General features: G+C 35.9%; 3 protein-coding genes across 3 annotated transcripts; 2 read left to right on the forward strand and 1 right to left on the reverse strand.

Moving 5' to 3' along the window:
• Positions 1-1741: 1741 nt before the first annotated feature.
• On the forward strand, positions 1742-5315 carry LOC147285584 (F-box/kelch-repeat protein At1g55270-like). Its single transcript, XM_086245459.1, has 2 exons — positions 1742-2666; positions 3797-5315. The coding sequence occupies exons 1-2, from the start codon at positions 2550-2552 to the stop codon at positions 5054-5056; spliced, it is 1377 nt and encodes a 458-aa protein (XP_086101585.1). The 5' UTR covers positions 1742-2549; the 3' UTR covers positions 5057-5315.
• A 250-nt stretch (positions 5316-5565) lies between these two features.
• On the reverse strand, positions 5566-9426 carry EMB1187 (Protein kinase superfamily protein). Its single transcript, XM_086244218.1, has 11 exons — positions 9168-9426; positions 8807-8898; positions 8564-8670; positions 8183-8288; positions 7636-7758; positions 7364-7455; positions 6981-7065; positions 6662-6767; positions 6490-6556; positions 6058-6150; positions 5566-5977 (listed from the first exon to the last, which is right to left on the reverse strand). The coding sequence occupies exons 1-11, from the start codon at positions 9302-9304 to the stop codon at positions 5849-5851; spliced, it is 1137 nt and encodes a 378-aa protein (XP_086100344.1). The 5' UTR covers positions 9305-9426; the 3' UTR covers positions 5566-5848.
• Positions 9427-11490: 2064 nt separating this feature from the next.
• Positions 11491-14835, forward strand: LOC147285586 (binding protein). Its single transcript, XM_086244471.1, has 8 exons — positions 11491-11645; positions 11736-11864; positions 12141-12256; positions 12447-12528; positions 12835-12894; positions 12976-13083; positions 13505-13550; positions 14046-14835. The coding sequence occupies exons 1-8, from the start codon at positions 11574-11576 to the stop codon at positions 14267-14269; spliced, it is 837 nt and encodes a 278-aa protein (XP_086100597.1). The 5' UTR covers positions 11491-11573; the 3' UTR covers positions 14270-14835.
• The last annotated feature ends 386 nt before the right edge of the window (positions 14836-15221 follow it).

A 15221-nucleotide genomic window follows, 5' to 3' on the forward strand; every position in this document is an offset into this window, starting at 1 on the left:
AGTGCTCAGAATAATTGGTGAGTTTGCATCACATTATGATAGCACACTGAAATTCCAAAAGAAAACTTATAGCTTATAGCCTTATACTGTGCAAGAAAGATGGTGAAACTCCCAAAAGATATACCATCTTTTGTGGGATAGGATATGGAGCAGAAAGTAGTGATTATAAATTTATAAACCCGATAATTGTGAACTGCTAATGTGAATGGACTTGTTTATCGTGAACTTATTGTTTTTCTAACACCAGATTGAATGAAAGCAAAAGATGGATGACTTTTCTTGAAAACGATAAGATTGAATTAGTCATGCAGCCGTTTTCAGGGTACCCACATGGCCTTATTACGTGAGCAGGACTTGTTTGATTTCAATCCCATGAATAAGTTAAATATGAAATGAACAAACTTAGTCACATGTCCAAACAACATCTATCCATTCACATACAGATATTTCTCTACCAGGAAGAGGGTGTCTCAGTCTTCAATTTCATTGGGTTTTATGCAGTGAAGTGAAAATTGTTGGTTCTTTTTTCCTTCTGAAGCTATGCAATCTGCATTGCAGGTCAAGCAGTTCAGATAGACACCAATAAAAAAAAAATTGAAAAGTCTAATTATTGCCCATCAGAGGATGGTGAGAGACTAACAATAAAATGGGACTAATTAATGCAATAATATACTTGGCCATCTATTAATCCTAAAACTTTTGCAACTTGTGAAAGAAAGATTGGTTAGTGGGACTTTTTAAAGTAACCTCCTTCATGGTTTGAATTATTCCCAAGCATGGTACTAAATAAGTAGAAAACAAAAAGAATCTGAGCTAATGATCTTGTTTTTCAGTATAATAACAAGTTAACAACCGGCCAAAAAAGTTTAGACAAATGGTTAGGAACTTAGGACCATTGGGTAGGATGACTTTTAGGCGCACATCCCTTCTAGAATTGTTTGAAAGACTGTGATTTCGAAATTTTGACAAGTATTTCATCACAAAGACAAGTGTTGCTACTCTTTTTCTATTTTTATCACCGGAGTCAATATTAAAAAGTCTTCGCCATATAAAATTTTAACCATAATTTTCACTGTTAAAAGAAAATAAAGAAGTTCTCAGAATTTACTGACAGGACAATAAGTGCAATTGACTTCAAAACCCAATTTTCTTACACCCCCACCTAAATAAATAAATAATTAAAAAAAAGACTGAGAAATTTGTACGCAATCCATCATTCACCCAAAATAAACATAATAAAATATGTATACTAAATTGAATAAGCTGGTTATCATAATCCAATCACAACTTTAATAAGCTGGTTATAAGAAGATCTACCATCATGGCCCATTATGATCATCAGCAAGCAATGACTAATATTAGAATATTAATTATGGGAGGACCCTAGCTTTTTTTATAAGGGATAATGACCAAAATACCCTTTGTGGAGTAGGAGGCAAATGATAGTATGTTGTGGTGGGTCAAGTTCAACACAACACATAGTAGAAAATCTTGTATAGTTAATACAGCATTTGGCATTTGGCATTTGGTGGGGTTTGTGAAGCTGTGGGCCCATCATATTTTATTTTTGAATCTTTGTCTATATTCTTGGGATTACAGTGCAACCAAATAAAAAACACTTTAAAATTAAACCTCAATATGAGCTATTGACCTTTTCAACCCTCACATTTCATCTCTCTCTCTCTCTCTCTCTCTCTCTCTCTCTCTCTCTCTCTCTCTCTCTCTCTCTCTTCTTCAAGTCTCAGACAACAGCTAACTTCCAATCTTTGCCTCCCTTGGTTGTGAATTGTTCCTTCAATTTCTTTCACGAAACAACCACCCAAGTGTCACCATTCGAACCCCCCCTCTCTTTCCATGACATTTTAATGGTTTAGGTTTGCTTTTTCTTCTCTCTCTCTCTCTCTCTCTCTCTCTCTTCTTGAACACACTCTTGTGCTTGGTAGGTTGTGCCGTTGAGGTGCAAAATGGGCCCTAAACTCCACTGAAGATTAATGGTGAAAAGGGTATCCATCTCTTCCTTCAGTGCTCTCTTTGCTCCCTCCTAGTCTTGTGCTGTCTCGCATTTTGGTGGTTTTGGGGTTTCTTTCTTTTCATCTTTTTGCTCGAAAAGATAAGATTTTTCAGTATCTGATTATTCTCTATGGATGCCTTGGCGTGTGATCTTCTAAGGCTTTTCAATGTGGGTTTTTGATTCTGGATGGGTTTTGGAGATAATGAGGTGAACGCTGTTGGGTTTGTGTTGCTGTTTCCAACTGGGGTTGACTCTGGTTCATGGGCTGTGTCTGCAATGGTTACAGCTTGTGATTCTTAAGCTGGTTTTGGGTCAACTATGAGTTCTTTCCAGATGGCTTTTTAACTATTGGAGGTGGATTTGGGAGATCTTGATGTCATTTGTTAAGAGAATCAATCAAAGATTCTTTTTAGAGAGAACTTCCAGATTTGGGTAATATTTTGAAGTTGAACGTTGGTTAGGTACCGATAACGATAGTTGGTCTATGATGAGTAAAGTAGTTGAGCCCTTTATGTTCAAAGTTGGTCATTATGATTGAATGATATGTATTTTGATTTTTGAGGGGGGAGTTTATGTGGTAAATCTGGTCTTGGCAAGTCCCTATATAAAGAAAGAAAAGATGGACAGGAGTCACAGGATGATACAACCTCCATTGGTAAATTTCTTTGTCAAATTTTTATGCTATTTTTCATGTTTTGCTTCATATCATTTCTGTTTTAGGTAATGGAAATATGATGTCATCTGGTTTCATTCTTTTTTTCACTCTTAGATTCTCGAATTGTTTGGTTCTCAGGTCTTGTGTGCGTTATAAATGTTTCACGAATTCAATTTTTGCTTATTTTCTCAAGAAGAGGAAAGATTGGTGAGAGCTACATAAGGCCCCATTTTTTTTTTTTTTTGGGTTGGAAAATGCAGTTTTTACTTCTAAGCATCTATGGCTAAGTTCTCTATAAAGTCAATTGATGGTGGATAAAGTTCCCCAATGACAGCTCTCCTGGAATCCAGGGAGAATGTTGTTTGTTTGTAAATGTTGATGGAAATTTTTATTGGCATGGACATCGTATATTATAAAGTTCTATTGTCGTGAGTTCAAATGGAGTCTTTGAGAAAGAAAAAGCATGCCGAATTGGTCCTAATTTCCAATTGCATTCTGAATTTCTTTAGTCATGCAAACATCTTGCATGCCCTGCCTGGTGTGTAAGAGGTAAAGAGAACACTAAATGAGGAGTATTTGGAAATCAAGATTGCAACAAGGACAATCTTCCTACTTTTTGGAACCTTTGCAAGTAAATGTAAATTTTGGCTTCTTGCTAAATTCAAAATATGCATTTCTCCGATTTCTTCCCTTTTCTTTAACAGATGGGATAAGTACGAATATGTACTTCTCATTTTTAGGCTTGATCTTCTTGACTGTCGTAACATTCTGTTTGGTAACTTATTTGAATCTTGACACAAGCATGTGCATGAGTTTTGTATCCCTTTTAAATTGGCTGCAAACTTGTTTTATTTCGTAATTTTTCCCCATTCATGATCTTAGACTAACAATGATAAATAGTTATTTTTGCATATGGAAAAGTATTTGTATATTCCCATGTGCTAATTGTCTCCACAAATTATAATTAATGATAGAAAATTATCCATGTCACCTGCTCCCTGCTGGTAATGACTTACCACAAGACCAGGGCAACTGTGACTGTGCTTACATAATGCATCATGTTGACTTGCTGTATTTCCAGAGGAAACTAGCCAGATTGATTTTCTTTTAACTATTCTTTGTCTTTGCAGGTTGATACAACGGCATGTTTATGTAGAGTAGATGCTGGCCTTAAAAGTGTTGCCGGAGCAAAAAAGTACGTCCCTGGGGCAAAGCTCTGTCTTCAACCTGACATTAAACCATCCATCCATCCAACTAGGAGTAAGCCTGCACGTGGTGACAGTAGCCGTAATCAATCCCCTCTGCTTCCTGGACTACCAGATGATCTTGCTATTGCTTGCCTAATCCGTGTCCCAAGAGTTGAACATCGTAAGCTCCGCCTAGTTTGCAAAAGATGGTACCGTCTTTTAGCTGGTAACTTCTTTTACTCCCTCCGTAAAAGCCTTGGCATTGCAGAAGAATGGATATATTTAATTAAGAGAGATCGAGATGGGAAAATCTCTTGGCATGCCTTTGACCCCACATACCAGCTCTGGCAAACCCTTCCTCCTGTCCCGAAGGAATATTCTGAAGCCCTTGGGTTTGGTTGTGCTGTACTCAGTGGCTGTCATCTCTATTTGTTTGGAGGAAAAGACCCGCTAAAGGGATCAATGAGACGAGTCATTTTTTATAGTGCCAGGACCAATAAATGGCATCGTGCCCCAGATATGCTTCGGCGGCGGCATTTTTTTGGCTCATGTGTTATAAATAACTGCCTGTATGTTGCTGGTGGGGAGAATGAGGGGGTGCATCGGTCCTTGAGATCAGCTGAAGTCTATGATCCCAACAAGAATAGATGGTCCTTCATTTCAGATATGAGCACTGCAATGGTGCCCTTCATTGGGGTTGTTTATGAAGGCAAATGGTTCTTGAAGGGGCTAGGGTCACATCGACAAGTTCTGAGTGAGGTCTACCAACCAGAAAATGACAGCTGGTACTCCGTGTACAACGGAATGGTTGCAGGCTGGAGGAATCCAAGTGCTTCTTTAAATGGGCATCTCTATGCTTTGGAGTGCAAGGATGGCTGCAAACTCAGAGTTTATGATAAAGCTACTGATTCTTGGAGCAAGCATATCGACAGTAAGATGCATTTGGGTAACTCTAGGGCTTTGGAGGCAGCTTCCCTTGTTGCCCTTAATGGTAAACTTTGCATCATCCGGAACAACATGAGCATTTCACTGGTTGATGTTTCAAAATCCAGTGATGGTAGTGGAGCAAGTGCTGAATATCTGTGGGAAACTATAGCAGGTAAAGGGCAGTTCAGGACTTTGGTCACAAATCTGTGGTCAAGCCTTGCTGGCAGGAACCGCCTGAAAAGTCACATAGTTCACTGCCAGGTTCTTCAAGCTTAGAAACTGTAAATTGTATCAAAATCAAAGGTGTACTCTTTGGCCTATATGTTATGGGAAATTTTGCGAATTCGATGGACTATATATGTAACGTAGAAAGCCAAATTTTCGCCTTGTGGGATGACAGGGATTCCGAAGTCCATTGGTATAGGTTCTCGTGTACCATGAAATGTGATAGGTGGTCACTGGTCAGGACTCAGGATGTTTGTTTTGGTGGACTCCTTTTGTTACAAATATCTATATGATGATACACAGATGTTAGTTTCCACGTGCAAAATTGTTTTGCCTATGTTAAGAGTCTTTTCTGTTATATATTTTATTGGCATCTGATTGGCTGTGCAGGCATAATAATTTTCTCATACAACACCAAAAGTGTTATGAATTCACGATACTAAATACCCATATAACATGCAGCCATTGTCTGGTAGGACCCATTTTGAGAAATCTGGCCCACCTCTCTCTCTCTCTGAGAATGGTCAGAGAGTTATAATTCAACAAATTTAAACAAGAAGTCCACAAGACTGTTGTACATGAATGTCAAATACAAAAATATTACAAACAGATGAAATACAAACGTTTCTTGCATTACAATGCTTCGGGGAACCCCTAAATGCCAATTATCTAGTATCTGTTCATGTTCGTTTTCATTTTCATTTTCATTTTCATGTGATAAATGGCTACAAAAGAATATTTCACAAGATTACCCAACTTGGGAGGGAAAAAGAAAAAAGAATTGCTCTCCCTACAAATTTGAAACGTACAGACGCCCTGCTTATGCTTTAAAGCATACATGTTTTACCCTGTCTGGGTTTGTGCAAGGTATGATCTTGCCAACGAGAAGCACCCTTCCTTCTGCTTTTTGTATTCATTGTATCGCAGGAAGAAATAACCAAGATAATCAAAATTGATCGGAGAAATCTTTGCCTACACATGATTGAACAAAATAGATTTAATAATAAATTGGATGGTTCCAGAGCAGAAGAAGAATTAGAGAAACAGGATACCTGGATTGCTCCCCATAATGCCCAATACAAGTTCGAAGCTAACTTATATGTATTTGCCTCAACATAGAGAGCTTCAAGATCTTTGTCAGATACCTGTTGATACAGAAAATATGAAAATAACAATAAAAGAGAACCCCTATAATTTTAAAGTTTTACAAACTTGAATAGATATCACCAATAATATCAATATGGATTTGAGAAAAAGTACTTTGACAAACAACGACCACCTATTCATTGATTTTCACAGATAACCTACATGTCAGATGTCAGCTAAAGATGTAGCTGATTCTTATTCTAACAATCAAAAGAATGTCATAATGGGAAATGTCTTTCAGTTAGAACTAAATTTTTAAATTTGAAACCCATTTATGCATGCCTAATACTAAATCTTTCAAGCTGTCATGCAATGACTCTGCCAACCTTTACACATACCTCATGTGGATTGTCAGGTTGTAAATAATGCCTGAAGAAATGGTATTGTTCATCCTTATTTGGGTATCTGAATTTGGACCATGTTCAACAGTCAAAGGTAATCCCATGCAACCTCCATAGTATAAAATAAAAGAAAATGAAGGAAAATAGAACAAGAAAATAGAAAACATACAAGCTGAAGTCACATTCATAGCCTGCATATTCATTGAAATGATTCCCAATGTCAAAGCCTCTATAATTGTATGATCCATACTCAAAATCAATGAAGTAGAGTTTTTCTGCATACTCATCAGAAAAGCAATGTAAGTAAGAGCCAAAACCAACATCACACACATATCATTCTATTTTGGGGCATCACCTTGAACATCCAAAAGCAATAGCAGTCGGAAGCATGTCAGAAGGGTTGAATTCCGAAGACTCTTTAACATAAAATATAAGGTAATGTAATCAACAATAAGAGAGGATGAAAAGAAGTTTACATAGTGGAATACCTTCTTCCTCATTAACCATTATATTTCCAGAAAGCAAGTCATTGTGAGCAAAAACCACTGGAGCATTAAAAAGGCCAGTCAATTCCTGTTCCATTATCATGAGAGACATCTATGTAAATAGGAATCAAGTTCATTAACCACACAACATACTCAACACAAAATTAGCAAAGGACAACTGAAAACCAGCAAACTTTTTAGTATATATAAATAGACAATTCCTTTATCTTTCATCAACATATCATTGTTAGAACATGTTGGATTTGCCTTCCACAGATCATTGTTACACCAATTTCTAGATAGATCATCATTAAGATACTTCCGAAGCTGGTTAAAAGAATAGCTAGCAACAAGGAAAAACAAGTAAACATGATAGTGGAGGCTACCTTCAGCTCAACAATTTCATTGTGAACTTCACTAAATGAAATAGTCTTATACATTTTCTGCTTCTCACTGTCGTCAAATTCAAGAGCAGAGGCTGCAACAAGGACGCGACTCAATTATGAGAAAAATTACGAATATGAACTGATTTTAAAAACTAATATGGAAATGTCAACTTGTCAACGAAAATCAGGCCACTTCCAATTACTTAACATCAATCTAGCAAACAAGAGATGTAGAACATAAAGTACAGGAAGCTGATCAATTAAGAAAAAACCTTTCTCAAAGAACTTGATCATGTCATTCCACAGCTGCGGTTCCTTACAACCTGGAATTTCCACTTGATGGAATCTGCATAGTTGCTTGGCAATTTCGGCAGCCAGCTTTGGCTTTCTCATGTCTGCCGAGATGGGAAGAAGTTAAAATCATGTCAATAGACGGATTCAGTTCACCAAGAACCCTGAAAATGCATATGATTTCTTTCAATGAAAATGACCTTCTGTCTCTAAGTTTGTATACCAGTTTCAATTGAAGCAAATGCCTTCAAGAACATTTATTTGGGAAATGAGGCTTTGATTAATATAGAGTTGACCAAATTATCAAAAAATATGACAAGAACTTTTGAAGGGTAGAAATTTCAGTGGTGGAGTTAAGCGGTCAATTAGTCCATCTGTTTTTTAATGGTCATATAAAACTGAAAACTCTTTCTATTGTTTATTTTATTTTCTTGCTTGTTTTCAGTTTCCAACCTATGTATAATTCTTGTGTACATGTTAGCGCCCCCTTGGTACTTCTTGTGTATAATACCTATCATCACCAGTTACCTGATGGGACTAATGTCCGGGCATTGATAAATGATTGCACCATCCCATTCCCAAAAACTCCAAGCAATTTTGCACCAAATCCTGCAACTGAGAGGTATTTGATTGCCTGAACACAATACGCAGTGAGCAATTAGAAAGTGATGTACACAAGTAAAACGTCATCAAGAATGTAAAAGAAAAGGCAAACTAGATTAAGATGGACAATCAGTATAGTTGGAAAGACATATCATATACATCAAAAGAAACACACCATTTTTGTGATAAGTTCAAGAAAAAATGCTAAGGGGGCATAATCCAAGTACACAAAGAAGTATACAAATCAAATTTTCCTATGATGAGAAAATAAGCAGAACTTGAAAAGAAAAGGGAATGAGAAATTACCTGCAATTCGCGTTCACGATTGATAACATAGTCGGTGTTAGGCCCATATAACCGGACTGTTACCGAAACATTATTTCCATTCTCTTCTTTCACAGTCACCTTCAGCACTGCATGTTTTAGGCTACAGTTAGAATACTCACAAAAATTATATGAATAATAAGGAAATCGAAATTTTGTTGCCAACCCATAATTCCTTTTAGCTTATAAAAACCAATTACAATAACAAGAAAAAGAAACACTCACAGAGGTTTGTGATGCCACCAGAAACTGTCTCGACAGAGAAGTGGGAATCGTCCAAATTTGACCATTCCTTAAACAGATCCTTGCAAAGCTCTCTGCGAACCAAATTACATGACAGATACGTATAAAATAAATAAGAAATGAATTGTAAAAAAATCCGAGCTCGTTTGATTGCCAATAAAACAATAAAAACGATAAAGAAAACGATAAATTGGAATCCTGTTTTCATGTTAATGTAAAATGAAAATCTCAAATTCAAGCTCCAATCTCGTTTCCCACAATTTCTCATCTACCAAACAAAAATTTCAAATCGGATTAAGAAAAAAGAAAGAGAACAACAGAAAATGAGCTAAAGGAAACGAACATTATGAGTGGGGTTATATGAGGTAGAGGGAGCGAAGGGTCGACAGATAGAGAAGAAGAAGGGATCTGAGAGGTGGAGCAATCTGAAGCTTCCTCGGCTACTTCCATGGCGTTCCAGATGTTCTTCACCGCTCCCATTTCTGCTTCGTTTTTTTTTTTTTTAAGTTTTTTGAGTTTGTTTTTTATTATTTTCAAACGCAACGTTTGCCTAATCCCAAACCAACATCCAAGTTTCAGCTTAACCGCGTTGTGCTATTGAGTTATTGGGCGGGTGTTTAAGCCAATGACGGATATGCGTCTCAGAGATTTCTTTTATTTTCTTTTTTCTTTTTTCCCAAGCCAACCTCACAATCAATATTCTGTCAGAAATGCATTGACTTTTATTAAATAAGAACAAGTGGCATTTTTTATGGCCAAATTTCATTTCGGCCTTAAAAGTTTGGGTCAACTTTTACGAAGGCACTTATAGTTTTAATTATTATAATTTTGCCCCTATCACTTCTTAATAGTTACAATTCAAGGACACATATTTAATTTCATCAATTGTTAAACAAAAATAACATGTAAACCACACTAGTGACGCTATATCAAATCTTTAGGTGGTTTAGCTTCATCATTATTATCTAAATTATCTTGAATCGTGCATAATACAAATTATTTTCGTTGACCAAATCAAGAGATTTAAAATTATGTTTTCAAATTGTAACGATTATAAAACTATAAAGATAAAATTGATACAATTGAAATTATATAATTTTTAGTGAAACTATCAACTTTGCCCAAATGATTGAAACGTAATTTAACTATTTTTTATTTTTTGATAAAAAGATAAGTGATATTTAAAATTCATATATTTTTATAATAATGTTGAAATTTTATTTATTTATAATCAATAAATAATTGTGTCATGTTATGTTCTACATGTGTGTTAGTTATACAAAATTGAAATAGTAATTGGCATCTTACATATTATTCTGATTGATAATTTGGTTATTCCATAATTCAGATATTTAGGATTCATCATTTTTTCTTTCTTTCTTAGCTGGATAGATTGTGACTTGTGAGTTTGTGACTACCCTTTGGTAGACAAAACACAATCTTGGACATTGCCTTACGACTCTCGGCCAAAAGGCACAAAAGGAAAGCAAGCAAATTACAGAAATAATAATTATTCAACATTAACAACACACGTGCCTTTTTGCATTGTCAAAGTAGAAGGAGGATGATGAGTTCAAACTTCGAAATATGCCAAGTGTCGAATTCGAGTTGGTATAATATTTGTTGGACTTCCCGCCCATTTCTTATGAGTGGTCATGGTCAATGATCTGAGGAGGTGGATTGATGACTTTTCATTATTTAAGTAGATTCATCGTGTTTTTCATAGCGTAGCGTGCAAGAAATAGAGTTCTCTTTGGAATTTTTTTTTTTTTCGATTTTGTGTTCATATCTAAAATAAAGTCCAAATTTTGTGTTTAAAATTGTGTTATCATGATTACAATGACGTAGCATCACATATATGAGAGAGTAAAATTAATCTTAAATTTTAATGTCATAAACCTTTCTTTTACATATATGATGCCACATCAATATAATATAAATAAATAAGTTTTTTTTTTCTCATTATATTCCTCGTAGCATGAATGAGTGTATTAAAACTATATTATATTAATTTGGAGTGTGTAAAGCTAAGATTGAAGTGTTAATTACATCACCTTTAGTATTTACAAAGCATATTAGAAATATAATTATATATTAGTCTAAATCATATAGTTCATACAATTTGCTTAATGAAAATAGAGAGGAAAAATTAAAATTGGTGCTATATTTATTTTTTGGACAGAGAGCCTAAGGATCTTTTATTTGTTTATGCATCCATGTTACCAATGCGGACATGGCAACTTATATATATAGTATTATGATAATTGGATCTTTAGATAATGGGTGTGTGTAGATATTAGATGTAAAAAAGCTCAATAATAAATTCGCAGAAGATCACATTATTGATGTTTTAAATTTGATTATATTTGGAGGAAATTTATCCTATATCATCTGTATGGCATATAATCATTTTTTGATATTGAGTGTTGACGAGTCATTCATTTTTCTATTATTAAAATATTATTATTTTTTACCACTAAATATGATTTATATCCAAATATGAACTTTTTTTTTTTTTAAACAAACTCTATAATTAGGAATTAATAGATCTTTTCAATCATTGTGCAATAGCTGAGGTTACTTACGGGCCATGGGCCACGATATGAGGTCCATGATCCAAATGTATATGCCAAAGGTTAAACGGATCAAGCCGCTCCTTTTAGGCTTTTACTATTCTTTCCGGGTCAAGATCCATATCCCACGGACTTGCTCCAGTTGCTCCGTCTCTGTCTCTCTATCTCACACACAGATGTTGCAGAGGCAGCTCTTCAGAAAGCTCAGCTTGAGACCTGCCAATGGACTTACTCAATTCAATCAACGGGTCAGCACATATTTTCCACTTTCCCAAACTACCTTCCTCTGAATATCATTCATATTTACATAATTTTATTTTTGTTTCTTTGGTTTTCAGAGGGAGATGCATAGCAGGAACAAGAAGGCCATGGAGTTGATTGCCAAAGGGTGGAGTGCTTTGAAGGAAGTTGACAGAGTCATCGATTACTGCGAGCTCAATGATCGCCGCCTCATCCCTCTATTAAGGGTATGTATGACTCTTTATAGTTGCTGTGTACTGTGTTTGTTTTCTGAGAAAATGTAGGAAAGAAAGGGACACCAAATTGATAATTTGGGCATATGGGTTTTGAGGAGGACAGAAAATGGAGTAACATATTTATTTTTCCGAGCTTAACACAAGTATTTGGCTTATTTAACTTGGGATAATGAGCTATTTTTGTTAATGAAATTGGGATAATGAGCTATTTTCTGATCTAACAATGTTTGTTTATTTTTTTCTTTATGTTATTTGAACCAACACCAGACAGCAAAAGAGAATTTTGAGCTGGCTCTGGAGGCTGACAACTCAAATACCCATGCCAGATATTGGTTGTCCAAATTGCATTTGAAATACCATGTCCCTGGGGCATGCCAAGCTATGTAAGTGTACTTTCTTAAAAAAATTTAATTGACTCATTTCTTCGTTATTTTGTGTTACTTCACTGATGGTGGTCTGCATTCCCGACATTGATACTCTGTAATGTATCATGGGGCACCTATCGGCATTTGAAAAATGAAAAAAGGAAAAAGAGGTCATGTAATTAATACTCTTCCCATATTCGCATAACAGAGGAGCTGCTTTGTTAGTTGAAGCGGCAAATATGGGTGATCCGGATGCACAATATGAACTGGGTTGTCGTCTTAGAGTTGAGGTATAAATTCTAAGCAATTTGTATATCTTGTTGCCCTGATCAAGCAATCTGTAGGTGAAGTAGAGAATTTTAATAGTATGGATTAATATAGCTTTCTGAATATTAGTTTTATGGGTTTATGTTCCCAACCTATGAATTTTAATTGCTCCTTTGCTTAAGTTATCCCCTACTAGCTCACTATTCTTTGGTTTATATTGGGGCTTTGCCGATTTTTTTGTCTTATTTTTTTTCATCTCCCCTTGTCACTTATGTTCTATATGTTTTTACCATTACTTTGTGACGTTTTCTGGCTTGGGTTTCGGTCAGAATGAACATGTCCAATCAGATCAACAAGCTTTCCATTATCTGGAGAAGGCTGTCGACCAGGTACATTTTCACAATGCAGATGCAAATTATAATGCTTCCAAAATGTGTTTCAAAGCCTGACTGGAGCTTGCTATGTTTTAGTTGCATCCAGGTGCTCTTTACCTTCTGGGTGCTGTGTATCTGACAGGAGAATGTGTGAAGAAAGATATTGCCTCTGCGTTATGGTGTTTCCATAGGGCATCAGATAAGGTAATTGAAGCTCCTATAGTCCTATTCCACTCTACCCAGTTTCAGCAAGAGAACATCAATGAGGGATGTGTATGCGGGTGCAAACTAACTAAGAACAAGTCATTGACAATGTAGATTTTCCTTGGGCAACACTGGTGATCTCTGAAATGGGCCTAGATTCAGTTGATAAATTATTCTGTCATTAGCTATATGAATAACTTAAAATGTTCAAATTATCTTGGCTTGAGCAGCCACTGACTTCTATTTGCAAGATGAGTGTTAAGTTTTATGATTTATAACCTCGTTCCATCTGATGTACAAGCATTATGGTGCACTTATTTTGCAAGATAGGAACCAGCAAAAGTTTTATCAGATACTTGGATCTCATTGTTTTTACAACTAGTGCACCATTTTAAACTGTTCTTGTTTTTAATTCATGCAGGGGCATGCTGGTGCAGCTATAGCATATGGGTCTCTTCTTCTTAAAGGTCTGTTCATTCAGTCATACTTCTTTTTATTTTATTGCATGACAGTCCTCAAGATTCCTGAATAATAACTATCTTAATTTCTTGCCAAAAGTTTTTCTTTTTCTTGAATATTTTTTTGTATCCATAGAGTAGACAGTCATGATACTGACATGACATTTGTGGTCGCACTTACTCAATTTTATGTGGCATGGTCTGCACTCATAGATGCTCTAACACAATTAATGGCTGTGAAAGAGGAAAAAAAGAATGGTTCTAAATACTAAATAGAGATATCATGGCCAATGGTCAAATAAGTGTTATGGCTATATTTTACTTGTTTGCGTTCCACCACAGGGGAGGCAGCATGGCTGCCGTAGTCTCTTCCTTTCCATTTTCAATTTTAAATTTGGATATTCTTCAGATGGAAATAATGGTTGCTTGCCACCACAATTTCTATTTCTTTTTCCAATTTTGTAATGAATTTTCTCTTCTTGATGGCATATTCGAATGTCTTAGGTGTTGAAATCCCAGAATCTCTGACCCGTTCAAAGAGGGGTTCTTTGGCCAGAAAGGCAAGAAAGAATGCAGAAAGCCTAATAACAGATCCCGTAGAGATGGCAAGAGACCGGTTCCAGATTGCTGCGAAAGCCGGATGTGATCTTGGACTGAAATGGTTGGAAAGACTTGAGGAGGAAGAGAAGCATCTATTGACTCGAACTGAAATGGCTGAACAGACTTAAGGAGGAAAATAAGTTTGTTAACCAGACAGTATACTGACTCAATAGAACTCTTTGTTATTCTCATGCGACTAAACCGATATGCCTCCATATAAGCCTATGGGACAATCCGATAGAGAATTCTACTCCTGTAAAATCCGTAGCATGAATGAAGATTGAATGAATTCTACTCTTCAAATGGCGGGAGTACAATGCTGTCATGTGTGACTAACTGGAAGGTTAATGTTGTGGTGAATTCCTTTGTATATATATTCTTCATAATTGATATAGACTTGAATCTTGATTCATCTTAATGGAATTAGACATGAGGATTCCCAAATGAGTTTTGGTGCATCCCAGAATCTTGTATAAATATGCTGTAACCCAAATGAGTTTTGGTGCATGTACACATTCTGATGGACCTTGGTTGAGTGGTTGTGCCTTTTGAGTGAGATGGCCCATGGAAGGAATAGATGATTTGAGTATCATCATCATTGAGCACTAATTTTACTTAAATTATTGAAAGTAATACGCTGCTGAGGTATCATGTTGCCAAGTAGTCAGAATAAAGATGGAAGGATTGAATTTTACTCATTTTAAAAGCCATATGCTCGGATGCTCCAAAGTCTTGGAAAAAGAATAATACCAATTACCAAGTGAAGAGATTTAAGTAGTTTACTTATAACTTATTTATTGGAGAAGTTAAATCAAAATTAAAATAATGGGTCCTTGGAGATATCAAAAGAAGAGAATATTGAGCCTATGAGCCTATGATTCAACAGGGATTAATCACATCATCAATTCGCCACATAATCATACATAGGCCATTAGCCGCAACAAGACAATAAAATATCCCAAATTCCGATTATACCCTCCAGGCCGTCGGGCTTCTCGATAACTGAAGCCCACTCGCATTCATCGCGCGTGTGGCACCAAAAAGTCCCATGTTTCCAATTCCTTAGCTGCCACCCACAAA

This window comes from Dryas octopetala, chromosome 5 (assembly GCF_963921425.1).
Source record: "Dryas octopetala chromosome 5, drDryOcto1.1, whole genome shotgun sequence".
Lineage (NCBI taxonomy): Eukaryota > Viridiplantae > Streptophyta > Magnoliopsida > Rosales > Rosaceae > Dryas > Dryas octopetala.